Raw genomic sequence first — 26,124 nt, forward strand, 5'->3', positions numbered from 1 at the left:
TGATTACTTTCTTTACTCTATACAACTAAATGTTGAGTATTTTTAAGAATATCCTGGCGATTTTGAGTTAACCGTCACTTTAAAAGTCACAAACGCAACCTTTTTGTGATCCTTATGTTCCAATTTGTGCAGAACAAGGATCTGTGACCAACCTGAGAGTTTCGGAAGAGTCGACAAGCAGTTTCCGTGTCTCATGGGAGGCTGCTTCTGGTCCAGTGGTGCGGTACAGACTCACATATGTCCCGGTCCAAGGAGATAGTGGGCTGCTAGAAACTGCAACAGATGGCCCTGATACTACCATTGTTCTGCAGCAACTTTACCCAGTTACTACCTACCGTGTCTCTGTGGCAGCTGAATACCCATCAGGCGTTGGCCCTCAGATGCAGATTGATGGAACGACCAAAGAAGGTGATTGGAACAACTTACACACTTCCCCTCCAAAATACTATGTCCGTTTGAGGGCAGGATGCCATGAGATTATGAATTCCTTTTACTGTAATTTTCTCACAATTTTAAGTGAGAAAATGCCAGTTCAGGTATATATATATTTTTTGTTAGACTAGTAGTGACAGTTAGCTAGATTTGCATTTGTTTAAGAGGGAATCCCACTCATTTTTGCATTTTAATTGGTTGTTTCCCAGGCTTTTTTTATATCAGACAAATGGTGTAAACTTATACAGTGATTGGTTGAGCAGCCAAACACCTTAAGTGAATGGAAAATTTGATTTGGACAAAAACTCTCTGAGAAGTTTCCCAGAATTTCTTTCGTTGAGTTGGCGAAAAATATCTGTTTGGTTAGGCAAAACCTTGGGGTTTTTCATCAAGTCTGAGAGTAGTTAGTGTCTAAGCATGAGCCAGGTGCATCGTAATAGCTGCCTACAGCGATGCAGCTGCAGTCTGTCCACACTTATAATCTGCAAAAGACAAATCCCAGGTCATGACTTACGACACCTGTGTTAAAATTAGTTTTATCTCTGCACTGTCTCTGTTTCAGTCAATAAATTAATTTCTAAATCTTTTTTCATCATTTTTTTTTAGTTGTACCGCTTTCAAAGGACACAAAATTTGATCGCATTTGTGTAATGATCATACGTGATATTTTTCACCTGGTGTATGATAAAACCACTTAAAAGCAATGTTAGACTTAGGCTGATGATACACTGGGCAACTTTAGTAAATGTTGCTGTCAATGGGCAACCAAGTGAGACACAGAGCCCATGACTGATCTAAAATATCCAGATATCAATTTTATTAAACCCATTCTAAATGGGAAAGTGCCCAAGAAACATTGCTCAAAAAGTTGCCCCATGTATTCACAGCCTTACATTGAAGGAGGGAACATTGGGGTAACTTTGTTTTTAACTGCTTTCTCTTCTTATATCTGATAGAACGTGGCTCGCCGAGAGACCTACTTGTTTCTGACGAGACGGTGTCGTCCATGAGGCTGTCCTGGGCTGCTGCGACAGGAAGAGTCACTCAGTATCGCGTGTTCTACCAGCAAACAGAAGGTGGTGAGATGAAGGAAGTGGCGGTTAAGGGGGACACCACAGTAGCCTTGCTGAAGAATCTCCAGCCAGGCACAGAGTACCAGCTGGCCGTGAGGGCACGCTACTCCTCTGGGTTAGGCGAGCCACTGCAAGGCAAAGGAACCACACTAGAAGGTACGGCTAAGAAACACACATTATGTTATCTTGAAGACATTTTGGGGGTGGTGTGATGCAATGTTAAAAGCTCAGGGCTTGTAACTGGAAGGTTGCTGGTCCCAGCAAACGAGAGAACAATGGATCTCATGTGCATTGCTTTTCTTTTTGCCAAGCCCCCATTTATTTGCATTGATGATCATTAGTAAATGATGCAATATGTTAGGATAAAATCAGCAACTTTCCAGTTACTATTCCTTTAACCCCAATCTCCTGTATGCTACTTTGGATAAATGCATGTGCAAAATGACATTAGCACTAAGGCTTCCGAGTACCAGAGGATATATCCCAGACATATCCCATTTCTTCCCAAGAAACATGATTGAATGTGGAATTGTAATTATATACTGTATTTTGTAAATGCAAAAGGCACCCATCGAACTCCCTTTGAGTGCAAGATTTGAGTACATTATTTTGGATCAGTTGACAAAGTGCAGCCTTGGAAAGACTAGGGGCATTTTAACATCCTCAGCCCCTGTCAGAAAGGATAAACAAATAGGTTGAACAGAGCTGAGCGATTATACTGCTCCTTCTTTCTTTCAGCCCAGATAAACAGCTCACAGGTCTTTTGGGGTTTCAGAGGACCAAATCTTAAACTACAGCACCATACTCTATCTGCAAATGAAATTACCAAGACAAAAGCTTGCCCAGGTTCTTAAATCACTGAATTCCGGTAATCTTATGTCACTGAACCTTCAGTGTCAGATTTGAGGTCCAAAGATCAGAGCCCACAAGGAGTTAAGTAATGGCTTTAAATGATGAAAAACCCGTAAGGGATAGTTTACCTAAAAATCTAAATTTTGTCATCATTGAGCTTAAAAGATGTACTCTGGGCTGCCAAGATCACTTTTTAATGAAAACATATAGTGACCAATTTTTTTTTCTAAAGCTATAAATCAGCCTTGTGAACCTTGTATTGCTCAAATGAAATGATTAACACCTTTTCTTGGTATCATTACTCATATGTTTTTGTATTCACTGCCATTACTTTACCCAGCTGAGGGTCATAAATATAGCAGATGAGCAGAAAATCCATGTGACTGAAACAGATCAGCTTCTGAAGACTTGGGATATATTGCCTAAGTGGTGCTTTTTTGTCTTTTGTGGCAAGATTTATTAGTTTGTAAGAACACAAGGGTGTGTAAATGATGTCAGAACTTTTGGGTGAAAGATTCTTTAAATTAGAATAGCTAAGTTTGTTTCTGGTAGGATAGAGATTTGGCCTGGGTTGTTCTCTTCTGTGGACCATGTTGTGGTTTGTGTAGGAGCTGGACTAAATGAAACTCTTTAATGCAGATAGTTACGTAATGCAGGAACTACGCAGTTCTGGAACAAAGGCGTATCAGACATCTCTGTTACTTCCTTTGCATCCTCAAGAGGATATGCATGAGGAGGAGCATTAAAGATTTCCGTTCTGTCCCCAATCTAATGCAGGTGTGTATTACTCTGGTCTAGTTTCTGACTTAGCGTGTCCATTGTAGAGTAGAGAAGGTCTACAATCCCAGATGCTACATACATTTTGCAATAATTCATGCTGTCTTAGCTAATCATTGACCTGTCTGTGTGCAGCGAGTCTTCAACAGGTTCATTCAATTACTTTTAAAAAGGATGATTTGCAGCAAATCGCTAAGAATACCTTGAGGCTTTCTGTATAAAAAAGGGAAATGCTATGTGACGCTAAAATAGTTCCCATATTCCTTACTTAAATGTTTTTTCTGTTGTTTTAAAGCTACACTGACATGAAGTATTGTTACAGTATCTAACAGAAGTGAGTACACCCCATACGTTTGTGTAAATATTTTATTATATCTTTTAACACTTTAGTTTATAACACTGAAATTATGACACTATCACCTTCCATTTGAGGATGCCCCACAGATGCTCAACAGGTCCATCACCTTTACCCTCAGCTTCTTTAGCAAGGCAGTGGTCATCTTGGAGGTTGGTTTGGGTCCGTTATCATGTTGGAATACTGCCCTGCGGCCCAGTCTTCGAGGGGAGGGGATCATGCTCTGCTTCAGTATGTCACAATACATGTTGGCATTCATGGTTCCCTCAATGAACTGCAGCTCCCCAGTGCCGGCAGCACTCATGCAGCCACAGACCATGAAACTCCCACCACCATGCTTAACTGTAGGCAAGACACAGTTGTCTTTGTACTCCTCACCTGGTTGCCACCACACACGCTTGACACCATCTGAACTAAATAAGTTTACCTTGGTCTCATCAGACCAGTCGCCGTGATTTTGCAAGTAAGACATGATTTGATGCAGTGTGCTATGTATGGTCTGAGAACTGACAGGCTGACAACCCACCCCTTCAACCTCTGCAGCACTCATACGTCTATTCCCAAACACAACCTTTGGATATGATGCTGAGCACGTGCACTCAGCTTCTTTGGTCAACCATGGCAAGGCCTGTTCTGAGTGTAACCTGCCCTGTTAAACCTCTGTATGGTCTTGGCCACTGTGCTGCAGCTAAGTTTCAGGGTCTTGGCAATCTTCTTATGGACTATGCTTTAGTGACTTTATGTAGAGCAACAATTCTGTTGCTCTAAAAATGTGTGTCTGTGACGTAGCTGAGTTAAAACCGTGAAAGTGAAATCAGCTGTTTTTTTTCACCATCTTACAGAAGATAGAAAAAGGAATCAAAAGGGTTTCCATCTGCATATATACAAAGGAGAATCAGGAGATGTGAGGAGTTATCATAATGTAAACTCAAAGGGGCGCACATGTGGAACACATTACCTGCCTTGTCGTTTAGATGAGATGATTTCCAGAGGGGTCTTATTTGTATTATATTCTCGTTAGAGCAGCACCTGGCCAATCGAAGCGAGACAGATTACATAGCAGGATATTATAGTGTTACATACAGATATTCATTTAAAATAAAGACTCAATCAGCTAGATACAAATGGGCCAAAAAGTGACTTTTGTACTCCAGCACCGGGGTATCCTCAGAGGAGGATTGTCCTTCCTGTTTGCCATCTGTCAGAGTGCCTAATGCGTTCAAGCTGGCCTCGCTGTCCGGTCCGTGACCCCCGGAGATGTACGTAAAGCACAGATGAAGGGGACATTTGAAAGTTCTCCCACCACCTGTGTTTTCCCGGTGATTGACACGAGGTTAAACTTCAAAAACACTGCAGAAAATTTACTGCATGTGTATGGTCTGTCTCGGCTTTGGATTTTGGAGAAGCACAGGATGCCAGATTGGCTTTTTGAATGGAATTGCATCTTTAAATGGATATAAAAGATCATTTGAATTTCAAGGCTCTTTTAAAGGCAGAGTCAAATAAAATCCTGCTGTCGGGCTGCAGAGAAAATGCATGTGAATGTTGCATGTTGAGCAAAGATGTCAGAAGACACATAGTTCAACGAGATGCACTGTTTCCAATTTGTGAAAATTGTTAGGACTGAACAGGAGTGGGGGAAAAGACAAGGATGTAGAATGATTGGGGATTTAAGAAGGTATCAGACATCTGAAAAGGGTAGTTTATGGTGGTTTTGTGGGGATTTGCCTTATTTTGGAAAAAAGCAAGTTGGCAAGCATTCGCGAAAAAAAGAAAAAAAAAAAAAAAAACTGTTCTCGATTGACCTATCGATAAGCCCCTCCCCTTGAACGCAGATGAGCCAATGACAGCCAAGTATCAGTTGCGCAGGGACCGGAATTCGGACATTTGTTCAAAATGTTCATTTTATGGTTGGCATACTCTAATTAAGTTACAATTTTGATCTGCTCAAGCAAAACTTTAATGTCATCACTAGAAATGCCTGGTGATCATACTGTCTATCTGATGGTACATCAGTCTACCTGAGACACTGTCACATCATTTAAGTAAAAGTATTTCATAAAATGATGTAAAAAATGTGAAGAAGTCTGCAACGAGGATGCTGTCTTAAAATCCTGAAGTATAGTGCATTTGGGACTCTGTGGTGGGTTTTGTGATGTGTGCGTGTGTGTGTTGACTTCAGACTTTATGACCGGCTGTTAAGTGTAGTTTCACCTGAAAGAATTAGTGCTTATTGCAGTCCTGACACACCTGCACCAATGACCCCAGAGAGACATCATGAGAAATGATCCATCTGCTTCTAGAAATATATCGGATTATGGCCCAGGGTGATTCTGCTGAAATACAGCTTGGAATGATTTTTTTTTTCTTGCTTAAATATCTTTTTCTTAGAGTAAGACTTTCAGCTTTGGTCCTGAGCTTTCCCTACACCACACCACCCAGTTTCTAACATTTCTACCCATAATTTCAATATATTAAAGGTGATTTTGTGTGCTGCATGCAGAGATGGGCTCGCCGAGAGACTTGATAACCAGTGATGTGACGGACACCAGCTTCATGGCATCATGGACAGCCGCTCCAGGAAGAGTGAGGCAGTATCGTGTTCGCTGGAGGTCTCTGTTCTCCGAAAAGTCTGGGGAGAAGACGGTGCCCGGGGATGTGACCAGCACACTGTTGGAGAACCTCACCACTGAAACACGCTACCAGGTGTCTGTGTTAGCCTCGTATGACAGAGGCGATGGAGAACCACTTCTGGGAGTGGAGACCACTGATGGTACGTAAATCTGTTTTAGCTGTTATTGTAGTAACCTCATGTTTTCTAAATCAGGAGTTTGTGAAGAACTGCTTGAGTATGTAAGTTGATAAATTAATTAAATGACAAAATTAGGGCTGGGCAAGTTAACTCCATATTATCGCGTTAACGCATTAATTGATTAATGGCAATAAATGTTTTATTTTATTATTATCACTGGCGCAGAATACACATACAGACAAATCATGGGTCACAGGAGGGATCGATGCTCCTGATCAAATTATTAAGGCTAAGCATCGGCATTCACAAACCACTGTCCACTCTTATTTTTAACAGAAAAGAATGCCTCAAGCTCGTAAACATGAATTCATAAATGGGAAACAGGACGTTTACAATAGTACGTGAAGACAGCAGAGAAGCGCTCTCGCTCAACACAGTGGAGTGCATTGTTTTGTTAACTTTGTGGTTTATTATTTTGGGTTGTATGGGACGCGGTAACACATGGCCCTCTCAAAATATATAGCTTTACACATCTATTGCTTCTGCTGCTCAGAAATATTCATGCAATCATTCAGCACGTATCAGAAGATCTGCACTCCGTCGTGGTTAGTTCTCACACTCACTGATCTATGTATAAGTCATCTGTGCTCTGGCCCACCTCTTCAGGGACTGCTGAATGGAGCGATCACACTAGTCAAACAAACCAGGCTTTGGGAGTTAAGATTGCCTAGTGTGAGCACACCCTAATTATTTTCCTGCATCCCGCATGAACATATTGGCTCATGAGTACGCACTGTTGATGGTTTTCTGAAGAAGCATGGTATCTACAAAGGTTGTTCTGTGGTATTGTAGAAACTTAAAATGGTTCTCAAATGACTGTAAAACTCATTTTGGAAGATGAAATGAAACCATTTGGGATGACTGGGTCATTAAAGGAAGCTGAAGGTTAGGTTGGGTTAGGTTAAATTAGGGTTATACTGTAGTTATCTTTAAATCTAGCAAACATCCAGGAAAGAAAAATGTTTCTTAGGGTAAGACAGACGTGACAGGACATGCACGCCTGTGCCTCATACTTAACCATCTAAAGTGCATCAATCAACCACTGCAATCTGTGGTACTCGAGGGAAGGAAAGGAATGGAAAAGGATGAGAAACCTTTGAATCTTAGCTAGTTGAAAAATTATTTAATGTTAGCGTGACTACTTCCAAGTTGCGGTTTTGCGCTTGGCGCAGAATCTTGGCGAGTACGATGAGTTTTGAGTTTCTGTGCAGTAGTCACTTGCCTCCAGGTGGAAAAAGTGAGCTGATCGCAGCAAGGGTGCAGGGAATATAGCCGCTGCGGGAAAGAGCAGTTTTAAAGGGTTGCATGTGTGCAGGGCAGCCCATAATATGAGCCGTATGTGGACCGGGATGCTGGCTGAAGCGTGGATGCGTTTTCTCTACCCAACTCAAATCGTACAAACTCATGAAACATGACACCAGTGTGGGGATTGAGAGAGTATTGGAAGAAGGAAAACTTTTGCTTCCTTTTGGCTTGCTTGTGGTTTCGCGTTAACCTCTGACCATCCCTGCTTGTCTGTTTTCATTTCACTTGTCAGATTTTGATATATCCAGGCCTGTCTAGTAGAATTTTAGTCAAATGTTCTTATTTTTATCTGTTTGTAGCATCTGCGTCTGCCAAGGCTTTACTGGTGTCTGATGAAACCGAACGCACCATGCGCGTGACATGGAAAGCCGCTCCAGGCCCCGTGGTCAGTTACAGGCTCACATTTGTTCCTGAAGACGGCGGTAAAGAGATGACGATGAAGATCCCTGCCAATGTCACCAGCACCATGCTAAGGAAACTGCAGCACCTGACCACCTACAACATCAAAGTGCATCCCATTTACAAACGAGGAGAAGGAAAAGCAAGGCAAGGAGTAGGAACCACACGTACGTTGGCCAGTAATTCAAAGCCCATGAGTCACAGATATGTGCAGACACAGGCACGCATCACCACTTTCAGTGCACTACAAAAAATGTAATTTCTCCAAATTATAATGGTCTTGTTTTGAGTACAAACATCTTAAAGTTCTTAATTCAAATTTGAGAAGCAAAATGACTTAAGATATCTGATTTTTGTTTTTTTTTGTTTTTTTTATGAAAGTGAGTTTATGCAAGAAAAATATCTGCCAGTGGGCTAACAAAAATCTTAAAACTTAATCCAAAGGGAAAACAAGATTGCTTTTCTGACCCTATTGGCAGCTTTTTTTTTCTCATTTTAATCAAAAACTCCTTCTTTCCTACTTCCTTTTTATATGATTTTACTAAAAACAAATTAAATTCTTAATCAGTATTTTTGTCTTGTTTTTTAGTACAAATATCTTAGAATTTCTCAATCAAGATACATTTACGTAAGAAGCAAAGTAAAATATTAAGTCTTCTGTTCTGAAAGTTTAAGAGTTTAAACTTAAAACAAGAAAAAAAAATCTGCCAGTAGGGTAAGACATATACGCTTTATTCATAGCAAAAAACAAGATTATTATTCTGATATTTCTTCTTTTTTTAATCAAAATCTTACTTTTCAGAAAACAAGACCTAATATCTTAAATCATTCTGCTTCTCAAGTAAACGTTTCTTGATTTAGGAATGTTTAGATATGTATAATGGAAAACAAGACAAAAACTTATACTGAAAAAAAAGAAGAAAAAAATTTTTTTTTTTGGTGGCATAGGGTTATTGATTGGAACAAAGGACTAACATTAAAGTGTTCAACTTCAGTGCGTAACAGCTCCTAAATAATTCTTACTACACTAATTATTACTCAAAGTATTTTTAATTGTGATCAAACGTAAGATTTTCACCTAATGAATGATAAAACAGACTTAGACTTAAAGGGATAGTTCACCCAAAAATGAAAATCATGTCATTAATAACTCAACCTCATGTCGTTCCAAACCCATGAGACCTCCGTTCATCTTCGGAACACAGTTTAAGATATTTTAGATTTAGTCCGAGAGCTCTCAGTCCCTCCATTGAAGCTGTGTGTACGGTATACTGTCCATGTCCAGAAAGATAAGAAAAACATCATCAAAGTAGTCCATGTGACATCAGAGGGTCCGTTAGAATTTTTTGAAGCATTGAAAATACATTTTGGTCCAAAAATAATGAAAACTAGGCTTTATTCAGCATTGTCTTCCCTTCTGGATCTGTTGTTAACGCGTTCACTGCAGTTTAGTGATATCCGGTTCGCGAACGAATCACTCTATGTAACCAGATCTTCTTCAACCAGTTCACCAAATCGAACTGAATCGTTTGAAATGGTTCGCATATCTTATACACATTAATCCACAAATGACTTAAGCTGTTAACTTGTTTAATGTGGCTGACACTCGCTCTGAGTTCAAACAAACCAATATCCCGGAGTAATTCATTTACTCAAACAGTACACTGACTGAACTGCTGTGAAGAGAGAACTGAAGATGAACAGTGAGCCGAGCCAGATAACGAACAACAGACTGACTCGTTCTCGAATCAAGAACCGGTTGCATTGGTTCATCAGAAACGGTTCTTGACTCGAGAATGAGTCAATCTTTCGTTCGCTATCTGCTTGGCTCGGTGTTCAAAGTTGTCGTTTTTGTTATTTTTGGACCAAAATGCTTTTTCGATGCTTCAACAAATTCTAACTGACCCTCTGATGTCACATGGACTACTTTGATGATGTTTATCTTACCTTTCTGGACATGGACAGTAGACCGTACACACAGCTTCAATAGAGGGACTGAGAGCTCTCGGACTACATCTAAAATATCTTAAACTGTGTTCCGAAGATGAACGGAGGTCTTACTAGTTTGGAACGACATGAGGGTGAGTCATTAATGACATAACACCTTAGCATCTGCATAGCAATGTCCTGAAAACCACCCAAAGCGCCTTAGCATCATGCAAGTCATATTATTTACTGAGAAAATTTCAGATCTAGTGATCACATTATCAAATGCTGATATCTGCTTTTCTTCAACCTGCAGTGTCACCATTTAAAGCCCCAAGAAACCTACAGACCTCTGAACCCACTAAAACCAGTTTCCGTGTATCCTGGGATCCTGCTCCGGGTGATGTACGAGGGTACAAAGTCACTTTCCATCCCAGCGGAAATGAGATTGATCTGGGAGAATATCTCGTCGGGCCGTACGACAACACAGTTGTTCTAGAGGAACTCAGGTAATGTTTAGCATCAATGCATTTAGATGCTTCTCTTAATGTAAAGATGCTAATCATACTTCTTGTTTTAAGTTGACACATATGGTTTCACTTTTGTCCTTCATTCACAGAGCTGGAACTAAATACTCCGTGGCTGTTTTTGGCATGTTTGATGGAGGTGAAAGTATGCCTTTGGCTGGGGAGGAGAAGACCACCCTCTCTGATGCACCTGAATCTCCTTCTCTTGATTTCCCCGGTATAATCTCAGCACATTATAAAATAACATCACATTAGTAGGTATTCTTTTGAGAAATAAAGCAGTTTAAAAGTAACCAAAAATACAAATCAAGTGCTGAAGTTAGGACAAAAAAAGACATTAAAACAGAACTGAGTCAATGAGTATAAATTTATTAGTGCAGTACAAATATTATAGATTAAAAAAAATTGTTATAATAAAAAGTGCATAAGAAACTCAGAACAAGTAATTAAGTATATATGAAATATATAGAAATTAAAGATATAAAACAAACATGTAACAATGAACGAGCTCGTTCTGATGAACAGAAGTGAATAATAAATGGACACTGTTTGCATGGTGAGATCAAGCGTACGGTTTGCAGTTGCGAGCTTAAAGTCTTTGGCAGCATAGTTCGCCAGCAACAGCGTCTTGAGTTTGATTCTGGCTGCGATTGGCAGGCAGTTTAAAGACTTGAGCGTAGTCCTAACGTGAAAGACTTTCCAGAGGTTAAGTCATGCAGCAGTGAGGAGTTAAGCAGCAGATGCAGGGAGGATGGTGGGAGTGTGTTGCAGAAGTTTAGTTGCGAAACGACCAGAGCAAAGGTCATGTGAGGGCACAGTTTTCCACATGTATCAACAGGATCTGGCTGTAAACTTGTCTAAACCAGTGACCTGGTCAAGCAGGTTGACTCTAGGATTCTGAAAGTCTAAATAGGTCTGAAATACTTGTAACATTATTACATGACTCATCAGGAAATTAAACATTCCAAAGGGGGAAAATAATATAATATATAAAATAATAATATTTGTCTTTAGAATATTTCATCAAAATAAGGCAACTTCTTATTAAATATAATAGCTCATGCAATAATTTAATTCAACATGTCATAATCAATCCTTTTCATCTCATCTGGCAACGTATCTTGTGTGTGAGAGTTTGCCTGTGACATGAGTTCAGGGAAAAAATGCTCTGTTTTTAGTTATGCACTATTTCATAGAAAAGAGAAGCAACTGAATAGCACAAGATTAGGAAAGTGTTATGTTTCTCTGACAAAACCCTGACATGCAGTGATGGAGAGCAGATTAAACTTTTCTATTTGTAACTTTTTTTTTTTAAGGTAGTTTCCATCAGTTTAGATTATTCTGCCACTATTCATTTAATACACTTTTATTACATTTTATTACATTTTATTTTATTTTTATCTGTTTAGCTTTTTTAATTAATATAGTTATATGTTTCATTTTAGTATCTGGTCTACCAAACTAAGCAGTTTGACCAAGATGGTTTACAAGCTGAAACTCTATTTACACTAAACCATGTAGATCATCTAACTAAAACCAGCTACAATCAGCTGGTACCAAATTTTCCAGCAAGAAACCGGTTCCACCTCACTCTTTATTATATATATTTATTTTCTGATCATGCTTGTAAACAAATCAATTTCACACAATATTTTTCAATTGCAGACCATGTTTGATGGTGTCCAGAGAGATTACCAGTGTTCTAGCCTCAGTTTTGGGGCTCCTCTCACATTCAATAGGTATCTGGAGCTCCACACTTTCTACGGAGGTGGAATGCGCAAAAGAGAAACAGCTTGTATTTTATGCATCACAAAGGGCTACTTCTTTTTTCAGTAGAACAGAAGCAATGACAGTTTCAGGAAAATGGCCTCCAGGGCCGGATGCCAAAAGGGATTTGGATGCAACGCAAGACTGAAGATTCAAAGAAGAAAACTAGAAATTGAATGGAAAGAGTCTGTAGCTTCAAGCAATGAACACGAAATAAAAGTCTTCTCTGAAAGTGTGATTCTTATAAGTTATTGCAGTATAAATGTGCTTTTTTATTTGTTGTGAGCATGTGTACATGTCTCTTGCCTGTTTTTCATCGCTCTCCTGCTGAACTCAGCTCTGCCATCAGCAGACATTAAACAATCACTTCTAAGCTCTTCTCGGCATTTCTCACTGGTGTTTTACTTGCAGAAAATCAGTGTAAAACCACAGCCAAGGCTGATATTGTCCTGCTGGTTGATGGATCCTGGAGTATCGGCCGCTTGAACTTCAAAACCATCCGGACTTTTATTGGTCGCATGGTGGGCGTCTTTGACATTGGCCCCGACAAGGTTCAAATTGGCAAGTCTCTTGTGCTTCTGTTTACTTCATGTTTTTAGATGTACTAAGGTATATTCATGCATATGGAATCCAGATGTGACATTTATGCTAGGGCCATATTGAGTTATTACCAGTCATAATCTCACTCGCATCATAATGGTGTGTGCTTCTCTCCCAGGTTTGGCTCAATACAGTGGGGATCCTAAAACCGAGTGGCATTTGAATGCTCACCCCAACCGTAAATCCCTGCAAGATGCTGTGGCCAACTTACCCTACAAAGGCGGAAATACAATGACGGGTACAGACCCATTACACATGTGCTTTATTGATTACAGTTTTGAGGATGCACTCATATTAGGCCATCTGAGCTCTTGAAAATAGCATTTAATGGAAATTTGCTTGCCATTTTTAGCATTCTTTTAAAAAATGATAGAATAAAAACCCAGAAAGATCATGCCTAAACAGTAGGGTAACAGTAGTAAAAAAAAAATAATAAAAAGAAGTTTATTAACAACAAGTTAGAAACCTATAAATATAGTCTTACTGTGCAACATAAAGTTGCAAAATTATGCTGTTTGCTTCAGCCTGTATTATTAAATAATTTTCCTGGTGAAAAAGTACATTAGCCATGATTCTGCAGAGAAATCCACACCAGTAAGAGAATCAAAATAAGCAAATCAGGCCAAATCACGCTTGATTTAATCCATAGATTATAGGAAAAACATAAAGGTTGAGCCAAATTAGGAATAATTCAAAATTCTGACCATCAGATAAAAACCAACCTGTCACTTCTGTTTCCAAAGGTATGGCCTTGAACTACATCCTCCAGAACAACTTCAAACAAAATGTGGGTATGAGACCCGATTCTCGTAAAATCGGCGTCCTTGTTACGGACGGCAAATCTCAGGACGAGATTGTTGTGAATTCTCAAAAACTGCGTGACTCGGGCATTGAGCTCTATGCCATCGGTAAGTTCTTTTCTTCTTGACTTTGTTGGCATTCTGTCAATACAGTTTCAGTGGAAAATGAAAGTCTGCATGCCAGCAAGAGATACTCAACCCAGAGCTCTCCTGTGTCCAAATATTAGACAACTTTTCATTTGGCAAGACTACAACTTAATCTAAGTCTCGTTGACCCAACTGAAGTAATTGAGATCTTTCAATAATGATCTCCTCTTGGCTCCTAGGCGTGAAAAACGCAGATGAAAATGAGTTGCGATCCATTGCCTCCGACCCTGATGAAATCCACATGTACAATGTCAACGACTTCTCCTTTTTGTTGGACATCGTGGACGACCTCACTGTCAACCTCTGTAATAGTGTCAAAGGCCCAGGTACAGTCACGCACTTGACTAGTGTATTTTATGAATACAAAATGGTCTATGAATTTAAACAAAGATGTCTTGGATCTGTTCTACAGACTAAAAAAAAAAAAACAAGAACTCCCAAAGCTCCCAAAGTTTGACTCAGCTGAACCGCTTGAACTCTTGCCATCCATTTTTGATTTGCACTCTTGTTTTCCCAGACGGCTCTTTGTTTTTTTACTAATAATCTCGCTGAAAAAGACTGCGAGGAAAAACTGTAGGTTGCACTCCGATCCTCCTTGGGGGATAGCAGTGATTACAGAACCATGCAACTTGTGATATATAACCCATTTAACCTTTTGCAAGAAGCTAATAGGCCTGTTGGACACCACTGCTCATATTTTCCCATTGCTTTCTATGAACCAGGTGGCGGCCCAGGGACGCCCACTGACCTGGTGACTTCTGAGGTCACATACTACTCCTTCCGTGCTACTTGGATGCCACCCGATGAGCCAGTGGAGAAGTTTCGTATTGAGTACGTCCCTGCTGCAGGAGGAACGACTGAAATGGTGAGTGTTAAGAACATATATATGACTCGTGTTAAAATGGAAATGCATGCATACTTTACAGACTTTTGGAATTTATGGCACTTTCATTTTTGCACTTTGTGCAAACATTTATCCTGTAAATTACATATCTCTACATACCTCTTGTGTAATCTTAGTATCTTCTATAGAACCGGACAGATTATATAACATACATTCAGAGCTATGCAGCTTGTCATATTTTATTTTAACATATACACTGTGTGCATATGGCTTGAAAGTATCACATCATTATGGGCTGAGCTAGATCCCATAAATCTCACAACATGCCCTGTGTGTTCCCGTGCTGAATTCCGACCTCTAGGAACCTGCAGCTTCAAAGAGATGATTTCAAATGGCCACATGTCTCCCCTTTTCACCCCTCTGTCTTGTGTAATACCCCTCTCAGCAGACTATCATCTCTTCCTGTTTTACAGATGTTCGTTGATGGGGAAGAAAACACACTTGTCCTGGTCAACCTTACGCCCATGACAGAGTATATTGTCCGGGTGTATGGAGTGATCGGTGAGGAGAGCAGCGAGCCTTTGAAAGGAACCGAAACCACGTGTAAGTTAACCTTTCCTGCTGTTTATCGCACTAGTCCTCCTACTGTTCAGACTTATTATATGATGAAATTCACTGCAAAAACATATCTTTACCTCAACCACTGGAAACTGAAGCTGTTTCCTTGTATACTGGGCTATATTCAAAACCATATTAACTTTTTTATTAACGTTTTATTTATAATTTAAACGGCCTTCATTTTCCACCAACTTTTGAATGACTATGGTTGTCACAATGTCTCATTCACAAAAGACAGATGCAGTGTATACGTGTTGGGAGCTTGCTAATGATGCCTGAAATGTGTTTAGGTAGGCAACTTAGTATTGTCTGGTGCAGAGCCAATAGAAAACCGCAAAGAAGTACTGCAGCTACTATAATTTACAATTTTAATGCTGGTTTCCACATCACACATATGAAGCAGCTGTAAAATCTGTGAAGTGGTCCCTTGTCAACAGCTTAGTTTTGGTCTTATGGACGGACAAAGTAAGCTTGTATCATTTTTACAGATTTAAAGTAAACAGAACATCTTAATTGGCTATTCTCACTTTATAGCTTACTTAAGTGTTTTTAACATTTCTCACTATAATGTTTATGATCAACATTACAAGGCCTTATCCCATTGTAAAGAGGGCCTTATCGTTTTGTCGTGAGCCACTTGGATGCAATAATCTGCTGTGGTCACTGTGGCTGTGGCCATAAAGCTAGGTCATTTTATTGCTCATGTTTGACCAAACTTTTTATGATTCTTATAAAGCTGTATTTTAGATCAACGTTTCCCCCTTTTGGGTTTCTACAGTGCCCCTACCTGCTGTCACCAGCATGACCGTGTATGACGAGGCCATGACGTCCATGCGGATCAGATGGGAGCTAGTGAGCGGAGCCAGCGGATACTTGTTGAACTACAACACCATCAATGCCAGTGTGCCCTCTGGAAAGATGGAGGTGAGTGCCTGTCGCACTGACGCCTTCCAGAACAACCTCCAGACGATCTCTCAAAATTTCCACCTCTGCTTTATTAAAGCTCAAGGCAAAGTAAAGCCACTTGTGCCAGCAGCTCCTTTAGCATAACCAGATGGTCTAGGTAGGTTAGGATCAACTGTTTTACAACGCTGTACAGGCCTATAAGAAAGAAAATCACAAATGAGAGCAATATGACATTTTCATCAACTATTTCAAATCTAGAATCTTATGATATAGTTATTTTAGTATATACATTCATATTTTGAATGATAAGCTTTTATTTTTATATCCACAATTTTCATTCAAATTTTAGTTTAAGTTCAGTACATTTGTTGTTGTGCTATTATAATTATATAAGCATTTAAAAAATATTTTTATATAAAAAAACATTTAATAATTTTCGTATGCCAGGAAATCTTGAAAAAAAATCAGCTAATAATAATTTTTTAACATCAACTTTATTTATATTTATTTAATTTTATATATTTTTTTGATAGTTATAATCAGAATTTGGGTTTTGTTTAATTAAAAGTATCAAATTTAGTTGACAAACAGAATATTCAATGAGGATTTTTCAGTCTGTAATAAAAGAAACAAGATCTTAAACTATGCTCAGAATTGCAAAGATACTGAAGCCTGGAATCAAAAATCATAGATACCAACTTGAACTCGAGCATTTCTCATATTCCTTTGAAAACATACCATCTGAACTTCTATCCACATTTTATAGCTCTATACTCTTCTTGTGCTTTGTCAACTATTTTTATTTCACCTTAGACACCTGAGACCAAGTTGATAATTAAATTTGGCTTAATTAAAAACTCCATTTGGTCTCCTGAGCAATGAAAGAGTGACCTCTGAGCAATAAAATCTTCCTTTAGGGGGTCTACTAAATGCAGACTTGTCCAACACTCAAGCTTTTGGCAAAAACGAGTTAATATTGCCTGTTCTGGATCCATTTTCTCCCTGAACTCATGTACATAATATACCCAAATATCAAGAGATGCTCTGTTTTTCCACAACCATCATCCCGGGAGATCAGGCTGATCTGATTTAGTCTGGAGGAGACGTACCTTAACAACCGTCAGTGTGTTTATGCCAGATGTTCCTCATAACAAGTCTTGTCTCGCTGGGCCATTGCTTCACTAATGTCCATCCTCTTAACATCCCTCCCTCCTGCAGCTACGAGTTGGTGCAGATGTGAATGATGTCCAGCTAATGCAGCTGCTTCCAAACACGGCGTATTCAATCTCCCTGTTTGCCCTACACGGGGAGGCAGCCAGTGAACCACTTATCGACAGAGGAGTCACTCGTACGCTGGTCTTCTTCTTATTTTCAGATGGTTTCAATCTGTTATTGTCAATGCGTACTGTAGTATACGCTTTTATAGATATCAAATGAAATGCATACATTTTTCTCCTAGTGCCTCTGCCTCCAGCGGGTAAGCTGAAAATCTCAGAAGTGACTCACAGCACCATGCGTCTCACCTGGGATGCAGCTCTTGGGAACGTCAGGAAGTACATCATCACCTACAAGCGAGAGGATGGAGATCTGAAAGAGGTGATCATCAAAATCGAAGACTCAATACTCAAAACTCTCCAAATTCTAAATAACTCAAATGTCCCATAAACCGATTCTAATTAAGAAAATAAAGTTCTTTGAACATCTACTGAGATTAACCAGTGGAACTATTTGAGAAGGTCCAAAAGGTCACATCCAATCAAACTTGTTGATAGGATGCAGACCGTTGTTTATCTCTTCTTTGACGTACTCTGGAAAGATGTTAAAATGACCTGATTCACTAAGCCAAACTCTGAATCCATCTTTGGATCCATACAAGGCAAAACATCACTATTGCTTTTTATCATACTTAGGGATTTAAGTATGATGTGCATGATTCATCAAATCATGTGTCTTATTTCGGAAAGATGTGTTGTTACTTCACCAAGTGATCAGACTTTGATCATGATTTTTGCCTGGTGTGCAATAAAAAGAACAAGGGAAAAAAGGAGGGATATCTCAACCAAAGCACATTTTAGTTATCAAAATAAGGTATTGTAAATATTAAAACTGTGATATGATTTGTTTACTATCAAGACAACTTAAAACAGCCTAGGGTGATGTCAGAGTAGTAACAAGATTAAGGACAAATATAGTTTTGAGGATTAAGCATAGTCAGATCACTTAAGGGTTTTCATACAATCAGGCACAGAATACCAGAGACTGGAGCCAATAAGCAACCACTAAGAACAACATAGCAATTCGCTGAGAAAAATCTGAAAACCTTAGCAACTGCATAACAACACCCTAACAACATCCCAGGATAATGAAATTCGGTTTTGCCGAAGCAAGCATTGTCCTCAGAAGATCTAGTTTGGGGGGTGCCCTTGTTGTAAAAAATAAAAAAAAGCAGGTTTCACTCCGTTGAACCAACACAGATTTCTGTCCTTGTGTAACGAATGGAGAAAAGGCGAGTCAGCCTGTCAGAAGCATCTGTTAGTCCTTTTCCCTTGATATGTGTTAATGTTAATGTTGACTTTGGTGTTTGACAGGTTGAGGTCAACGGTGACATCACCACTCTGGTTCTCACCAGCCTCCGCTCTCAGACGGAATATGATGTTGCCGTAACTCCCGTCTATGACGAGGGTCCAGCAAATCCTATGCTTGACAACGCATCTACTGGTGAGCTTATACTCCTCACTGATTCTCCAAGATGACACCAATTGACAGATGATGCTGGTTTGGCAGCAGCAATTACTTCAAGGCTGCTGGGTTTTGTTTGCTACGTTGGTGTTGAACTATGTAACTTACTGGCTACAAGACCTGCAATTTCAGCAGGTCTTTCAAGCTCCCTGTCTGGATAATGAGTGCCATGTGTGACGCCACCCTTACCCAAGCCACGTTTATGTGTTCATGGCTTTACTTTATCAGTCCCAAGGGTAAAATCTTTCATCTGTCCCAGCTGATCTGCAAGTCTGCTGACAAACAAACCACTTCCTTCAACACAGGAACATGTTCACTTGCTCCAACTTGCCAGTTCACATGGTTCACAGTTCCCATGTTCAGACTAGTTTCTATATTTTACATACTTTCTCTTTTATCATTTAGATGTGGTTCCTGCTCCCAAGAACTTGAGGTTTTCTGAGGTGGGCCAGACTTCATTCAGGGCCACATGGGAGCATGGAGCACCAGACGTCGAACTGTACCGCATTGGTTGGACCAAGCAGGGTGCAAACAGCTTCAAATATGTACGTTTATTCATTCAAATTCATTCATTTGAAAGACGCTTTAATCCAAATGAATTAAAGACTTTGGAGTTGCAACGCCCATTCACACTAACTCTTAACAATAAAGCTTCCAAAAGGAGGTTTTGCAACGATTGCAAAGAACCATTTTTGGTATTCCCAAAATAATTTTTTAGAGAACCATTTTGTTCCACTAAATATAACCTTTGGATGAGTGGAAAGGTTCTTCGTGGAACCACTTATTCTGATAAAGAAGCTTTTTTTAAGGGTATGCAATTGATTTTAAATTAACATCAAATTATATTTTCAGTACAAATTTGATGAACTCTCTAAAATAACACGTGAGACTCACCGGATTTGATCTTTTGTAGGAAATCCTAAATCGCGAAGAGACAAGCCACATTATGCAAAATTTAGACCCAGACACAATGTATGACGTCACTGTCACAGCCATCTACCCTGATGAGTCGGAGAGTGAGGATTTGATGGGGAGCCAACGCACATGTGAGACTAACACAACCACACATGTAGAACAATAACTCTTGAGTCCTGGAACAGAATCAGTTTACAAAACTGAATAAATAGCAGTTTATGCATAAAGGAATTCAAAACTGCTTCTTTTGTCTCAACAAATCTGCCTTTTTCTTGACAATCACTGAATATGTTAACACTCTCATATGCAAAAAAGGTCACATATATATATACTACTGTTTAGAAGGTAAGGGTCAGTAAGGTCTTGTAATACATTTTATTCAGCAAGAATATATTACATTGACATTCATAGATTAAAGATGCCAAAAATGTTCTACTGATCCTAGTATGATGGAGACAATTACATATTATTGCTGTGATGCAGAAAATAATATTACTTTTAAAATGTACACATAAAGTATTTATATTTCAGTTTTTCTTTAGTTAAAATGTTATTGCTGTTAACGATACAATAAAATAACGTGTTGTTTATCTTTTTCTAGTGTCAAAGTTCATTAGGCCCGGTATGTTGTATCCAATGAGAGAAAATGTCATTGTTAATGTAAATGCTTATGAGAAGGAGGAATGAATGAAGATGACGAAATGCATGTGCATTTTTGTATTTCACCAGAAACTCCTCCACTATCATTTGTCTATCATCATTCATAATCGCCATTTCATCGCTATCATTTTGTCATCATTGTCATCTGTTGTCAGTCATAAATGCGCATGCATAACATGCCCGACTGCATTGTTTTAGGTGCAAAAACCCATGCTCCTCCATCCTCATTTCACGATTTAACCATGATGCTCATGTAACCAGCATAATGTCTAGGGATGGGAATCAATAACCAATTCAAAATAAATAAAATAATTTAAAAAATCTATAATTGAAGGATTTTCATGATCTTTGTTTTCCATTCACTAATTAATCAGTTCTTTTTAATGAATCAGTCAAAAAGACTCACAAATCGACCTAAAATTCATAGGTTATGAGTTTAAATCGATTTAAAAGATTCATTCCTGAGTTAATTACTGACTTTTTGAATTAACATTTGGATTAACAATTGGAGTTTAGTTGTATAAATTGTGCTTTAAAAATAAAGGAAACATTGGAACATCTTGCCCAAATAGTAGTTTTTGTTAAATATACAACTCGTAATTTCTTCAAAAACCTAAAAGAACCATTAAGGAACTGGATTCAGTAAGTGAAATCAGAACCAGAATCTTCAAATTCCTCTTGATTCCCATCCCTAATAGTTTTAGCTACAGTTTCGAAGCCAGATTTTGCTGATCAACCTTTCTGTATGCTCCCAGTACCCACTGGACCACCACAAAACCTCCAGGTTTTCAACGCCACCACTACAACTCTAACCGTGAAATGGGATCATGCGCCAGGCCCCGTCCAGAACTACAAAATCACCTACCAACCCCTTGCGGGTGGAAAACAGCTGTCTGTAAGTTCAGCTGTCTCCATTCCCCCTCCAATGAGATGTTCTGAAGCAGGACATGGATAATCTTTCAATTATGATGATTAGTGGCAGAATATGTTTTAAGAAAGTTCTAGACCCGTGTGTTAATCATTACAGCAAACAAATGAGAACATTGTGACAGGAAGCCATTACCAGCAGGCACATCTGATGCAAACCATCACAACATGTCTGTTATGTAGGCCTCAAGAATACAAAACCATTACTGTTATACTGTATTTTTCATGTCTATGCACTGGAGATGAACAGCCCAGCAAACATTTACTGTTTGTTTGGGAATTGTCCAACTATATAAGAAATGAACAATGGTATTTTTACCATTTTGTTTATTAATGCAGGATGATGCTGGTTGGTCACACAAAAAATGGTCTTTAAAATTGCCTTGTCCATGCAAAATATTGGTTCATGTTTATTTTCATATTAATTTATGTAGTGTGCATTTAGTGCACTTTTTTCACTGGGAAAGTCTTGATTGTGAAAGCAAAATGGTTTTTTTGCTGTTACACCAAATTTAACACACTTATTTTTGAAACGGTGTCGTTATCGTTTGATGGAAACCAATGAACACCAAAATAAGTCTAACTATTGACATCTTTTCCAATCAGGTTCAAGTTGGTGGAAAGAAAAACAGCGTCATTCTTCAGAAGCTGACCCCTGACACCCCTTATTCCATAACTGTGGCGGCCGTCTATCGCACCGGAGAAAGTAAAGATATTTCAGGCCAAGGAAAAACAAGTAAGTGGCTCCAAGACCTGAAGTATTTTATGGCTCCATTTGGGAAGCGAAAACAATGATAAATTCATTTAGGGAGGATGCATTCCATAAAACATCTTGGTTTTCGCTCACATCTGGAGTTTTGTCAGATTATTCAAGATGTTATGCAATGAAAATGAGACCGCATTATGTAACACTGTGTGTGGTGTTCCTGTAGAAGCCTTAGGAGGAGTGAGAAACCTGCAGGTTTTGAACCCCACTATGACCACATTGAATGTTCGTTGGGAGCCGGCAGAAGGAAAAGTGAAGGAGTATAAGGTCATCTATGTACCTGCGGCTGGAGGTGCCGAAAGCATGGTAGGACTGGTAGGATGTCAAGATCAACTAAAGAGTTAACTACAATTCGATGTTCAGATCAACCATAAATATTGATTTGCAGACCTCAAATGGAAGTGATTTGCAATGTTTCTTTAACTTAAACAGGCCTTATACTATATATTCTATCTTGTAAACAGGAGCAGGTATCAGGAACCACCACCAGCACAGTTCTGAGAGGCCTTCAGTCCGACACACTTTACACAGTGACATTAATTGCTGTTTACGCTGAGGGGGATGGCCAGAGAATCTCTGAGAATGGAAAAACAAGTGAGTTTCTCTCAGAAACCACTGTATTTTACTCTCAATATCTTGCTTTCACTGATTAAGAATGAAAAATAGGTGACTAAATGACTCCTGACATTTCTGTCTGATTCCCTTTTACGTAGAGATTATTATGAGCTTCCATGCAAATGTACAGCCTACAAAGGTTCTAATAAGAGGTTATTTGTTAAGCCCAGAATGTTTATTTTTAGGAGTGAATATGCATATTCCACCACTCTGTCCAAACTCCAGCTTGGAAGTACAATCTGGAGTATGCTTCATGCACTTATGCCAAAACAGTAAAATGGAAATCTTCTTTACAGGGGCTCTGGGTGGTGTGAAGAATCTGAGGGTCACTGACCCTACTATGACCTCTCTGAATGTCAAATGGGACCCCGCGGACGGGGCCGTGCGCCAGTACAAAATATTTTTCGTCCCAGCAGCTGGAGGAACTGAGGCCATGGTGGGGCTTTATTTCTCACCACTATTATTCCATAAGAAAAAATAAGACATTTTAAACAGTACTTAGAAAATTTACTTTTTTGTGCTTAATTGTCATATAAAAATAATACCTCATTTCAAAAAATATTATGTTTAATTTATATAGCACCTTTCCCAGGCTCAAGAACGCTTTAAATAAGCAGCAACACGTTAAACAGTCATTTCACATAGTCACAGACAGACAGCTCAGGTAATCAATTGAGATGGACAGTAGACATTTGCCAAGTCCAGAAACAACAAAATGATTGCAGTTGCATTTCATGATATAGCAAAGACATATAGAAACAAAATAGTAACACATAAAAAACAGATACACATAACTTAAAATACTTAGAGAAAGCTTTAGAACTGGTAGTACAGGAGTTGGAATGTGTCTTAAAATTATATAAAGACATTACTCAAGGCATCACTGAAGTTTTTTCTTCCATTGTTGTAAATAGGAACAAATACCTGGCGCCCAAACGTTTATTGTTTTAAGAAACCTCCAGCCTGATACTCCATACACAGTGTCCGTGGTTCCAGTGTATCCCGCCACAGAGGGCAGGCGCCAGTCTGATAATGGAAGGACATGTGTGTATCAACCTTGTAGCTTATTTAGGTATCTATGCACAGACACACTATCTCTGTTATAAAACTATTGTCTATCTCACTCTAGTGCCTCTTGGGGGTGTTCGAAACCTCCGTCTCATTGATCCCACCTTCACAACACTCACTGCCACATGGGATGCCGCCGATGGGAACGTGCAGGGATACAAAGTGTTATATGTGCCCACCAACGGAGGAACTGAGCTCATGGTAGGAATATCTGAATATTTCAAAGTTTCCTTATACAGTTTTGATGTCACAAGTGGAAATCTCTCTAAAATCTACTGGCATAGCTTGTAGACAGACATAAATAGACACATCTTCCTTTGTGGACAAGAGATGAGAGAGTGATGTAATGAAACTCTTGTTGAATTCTCACTATGCTGAAAAACCTACGGGAAAGTTTATAGCTGGGAGCGCCAGTGTTTACATGGAGTAAACTGTGAAAACAATCTGTTGGGCAAGCTACAAAGAGAGAGTTCAGTTTTCTTTTAGTTTACAAGTTTAGTTTTCTTTATCTCTTTAAATGGATAGACCTTGTGCAACCAGTCTTTGTTAAAACAAACTAAGGTTCCTTAGTTGGAATGGGTTTGAAGAAGATATAGTGTACTGCAGACATGGGGACTTGTGACTCGGTGACTTGGACTCGAGTCGACTCGAGTCGCTATTTTTAGGACTTGAGACTTGACTCGGACTTGGAAGTTAAAGACTCGGGACTTGACTTGACTTGAGACACGATGACTTGAATGACTTGAGTGTTAATCACATCATGTTTTCAGTTTGAATATAAAATATATAAATTATTTTTTAAAATAAAGTTGATTACTCAGCTGGAGCGCAGGCTGAGAATAGCGTCGAGACTGGATCAGGACACTATCATCAGTCATGCCCTCTCTACCTTACACACACCACGCCCACTTAAATCAGATATCACATCACATCAACATGTCAGCCTGAGGGTTACCGACGGTCATCGCTTTTGTCTTCAATAATTCACGCCTAAAAACGCGTGGAAAACGCTGGGTGCGCCGCTTTCTCCTTCTTTCCAAAGCGCTCGGGCAGAAGTGCTCCTTGGGGCGTCTGTCGTTGCTAAGCATCCATGACACACTCTCTCTCAATGGAGACGCGGAAATTTCAGCAAAGGATAAATGGATTTGCAGCACTAAAATCGCTCGCAGTAGCTCTGCTACTAAATTCATTTCAAAATGGCAATCCATATACAGCTATGAACAGCTGTTCCTTCATCTTAGCTGAGCTTTCAACGTTGATACGGGAAAGGATGAAGCTGATTGGTTAGTTATTGTCACATGACCCGGGGTGCGCTTGCGGCATTCTGAAAAGTTTTAACAAGATGCGGTGCGCGTCGTGAGCGCGTTGCTTCCATTATGAGCGCGCATACCGCGCGCCTACATTGGAAATAGCGAACTTGCGCGCGCAAAAGACATGCTGTGAACGGCCCCTAATGATCTGCTAGCAGGCCGTCAAAAAAACGCATTCCAGGGGCGGCGCTAGGGCTGGGCTAAGGGGGCATAAGCCCCGAATATTTTGTTACCTTGTCTTTCTCATAGAGCAAAACAATTAATCAGAAAAACAAATGTAGCCGCCGCGATTACCCAATCATGAGAAGTGCACATTATATATATATATATATATATATATATATATATACCCCATCAATCTCCTTCTTGCTCAAATAGCCCTTGATGCCTTCAGCGTGAATCTACAATTTTCATAGTCATGAAAATAAAGAAAACTCTTTGAATGAGAAGGTGTGTCCAAACTTTTGGTCTGTACTGTACATAACAAAAAAGTATGAAACAACTGAAAATACGTCATATTTATATTCTATACTGAGAGAGAGAGAGAGAGAGAGAGAGAGAGAGAGAGAGAGAGAGTGTGTGTGTGTGTGTGTGTGTGAGAGAGAGAGTGTGTGTGTGTGTGAGAGAGAGAGAGAGAGAGGAGAAATGTAACAAAGTTTAATGTTGTATGTAAACTGTGTTTGAGAGAGAGAGAGAGAGAGGTGTTCAGAGAGGAGTCTGTTGGATGTTTAGCTGTTATTTGTTTTATGGACTCAATGTTGAAAATGTAAAACATTTCAAACACTGTTGGCAGAAGTGAAAAATAAATAATTTTAGGAAGTTACAATTTTGTTTGATTCTATGATGTATTTTACTGAACATGAGTATTTACAATGCAAATCCAAATTATTTTAATTTACTGACAGTTACTTATATCTTGTCTTTTAACTTTATTAAGATCAGATTCTGCAGGTAAAATAACAATATTAAGGTGACTTGACTTGG

At 39.2% G+C, this 26,124-nt stretch overlaps 1 protein-coding gene across 6 annotated transcripts in view; it reads left to right on the top strand.

The window, feature by feature from the left end:
* col12a1b (collagen, type XII, alpha 1b) overlaps positions 1–26,124 on the top strand; it is a 69,111-nt gene that overhangs the window by 9,589 nt on the left and 33,398 nt on the right. For 2 of the 6 annotated variants that reach the window (XM_052586390.1, XM_052586388.1), the window contains exons 12-37: positions 133–408; positions 1,389–1,661; positions 5,993–6,262; positions 7,906–8,172; positions 10,248–10,440; positions 10,551–10,675; positions 12,637–12,786; positions 12,944–13,063; positions 13,569–13,733; positions 13,952–14,098; positions 14,495–14,637; positions 15,090–15,219; positions 16,013–16,158; positions 17,359–17,488; positions 17,600–17,736; positions 18,729–18,858; positions 19,285–19,424; positions 19,793–19,925; positions 20,396–20,416; positions 21,210–21,349; positions 21,988–22,117; positions 22,314–22,453; positions 22,612–22,741; positions 23,059–23,198; positions 23,677–23,806; positions 23,892–24,031. In XM_052586390.1, coding sequence (XP_052442350.1) covers positions 133–408; positions 1,389–1,661; positions 5,993–6,262; positions 7,906–8,172; positions 10,248–10,440; positions 10,551–10,675; positions 12,637–12,786; positions 12,944–13,063; positions 13,569–13,733; positions 13,952–14,098; positions 14,495–14,637; positions 15,090–15,219; positions 16,013–16,158; positions 17,359–17,488; positions 17,600–17,736; positions 18,729–18,858; positions 19,285–19,424; positions 19,793–19,925; positions 20,396–20,416; positions 21,210–21,349; positions 21,988–22,117; positions 22,314–22,453; positions 22,612–22,741; positions 23,059–23,198; positions 23,677–23,806; positions 23,892–24,031 — 4,046 coding nt within the window. The remainder of the gene's footprint in view (positions 1–132; positions 409–1,388; positions 1,662–5,992; positions 6,263–7,905; positions 8,173–10,247; positions 10,441–10,550; positions 10,676–12,636; positions 12,787–12,943; positions 13,064–13,568; positions 13,734–13,951; positions 14,099–14,494; positions 14,638–15,089; positions 15,220–16,012; positions 16,159–17,358; positions 17,489–17,599; positions 17,737–18,728; positions 18,859–19,284; positions 19,425–19,792; positions 19,926–20,395; positions 20,417–21,209; positions 21,350–21,987; positions 22,118–22,313; positions 22,454–22,611; positions 22,742–23,058; positions 23,199–23,676; positions 23,807–23,891; positions 24,032–26,124) is intronic. The other 4 variants (XM_052586391.1, XM_052586389.1, XM_052586392.1 and 1 more) reach the window with 3 other exon arrangements.

The sequence above is a fragment of the Carassius gibelio genome, chromosome B20, assembly GCF_023724105.1.
Source record: "Carassius gibelio isolate Cgi1373 ecotype wild population from Czech Republic chromosome B20, carGib1.2-hapl.c, whole genome shotgun sequence".
NCBI classification, from domain to species: domain Eukaryota; kingdom Metazoa; phylum Chordata; class Actinopteri; order Cypriniformes; family Cyprinidae; genus Carassius; species Carassius gibelio.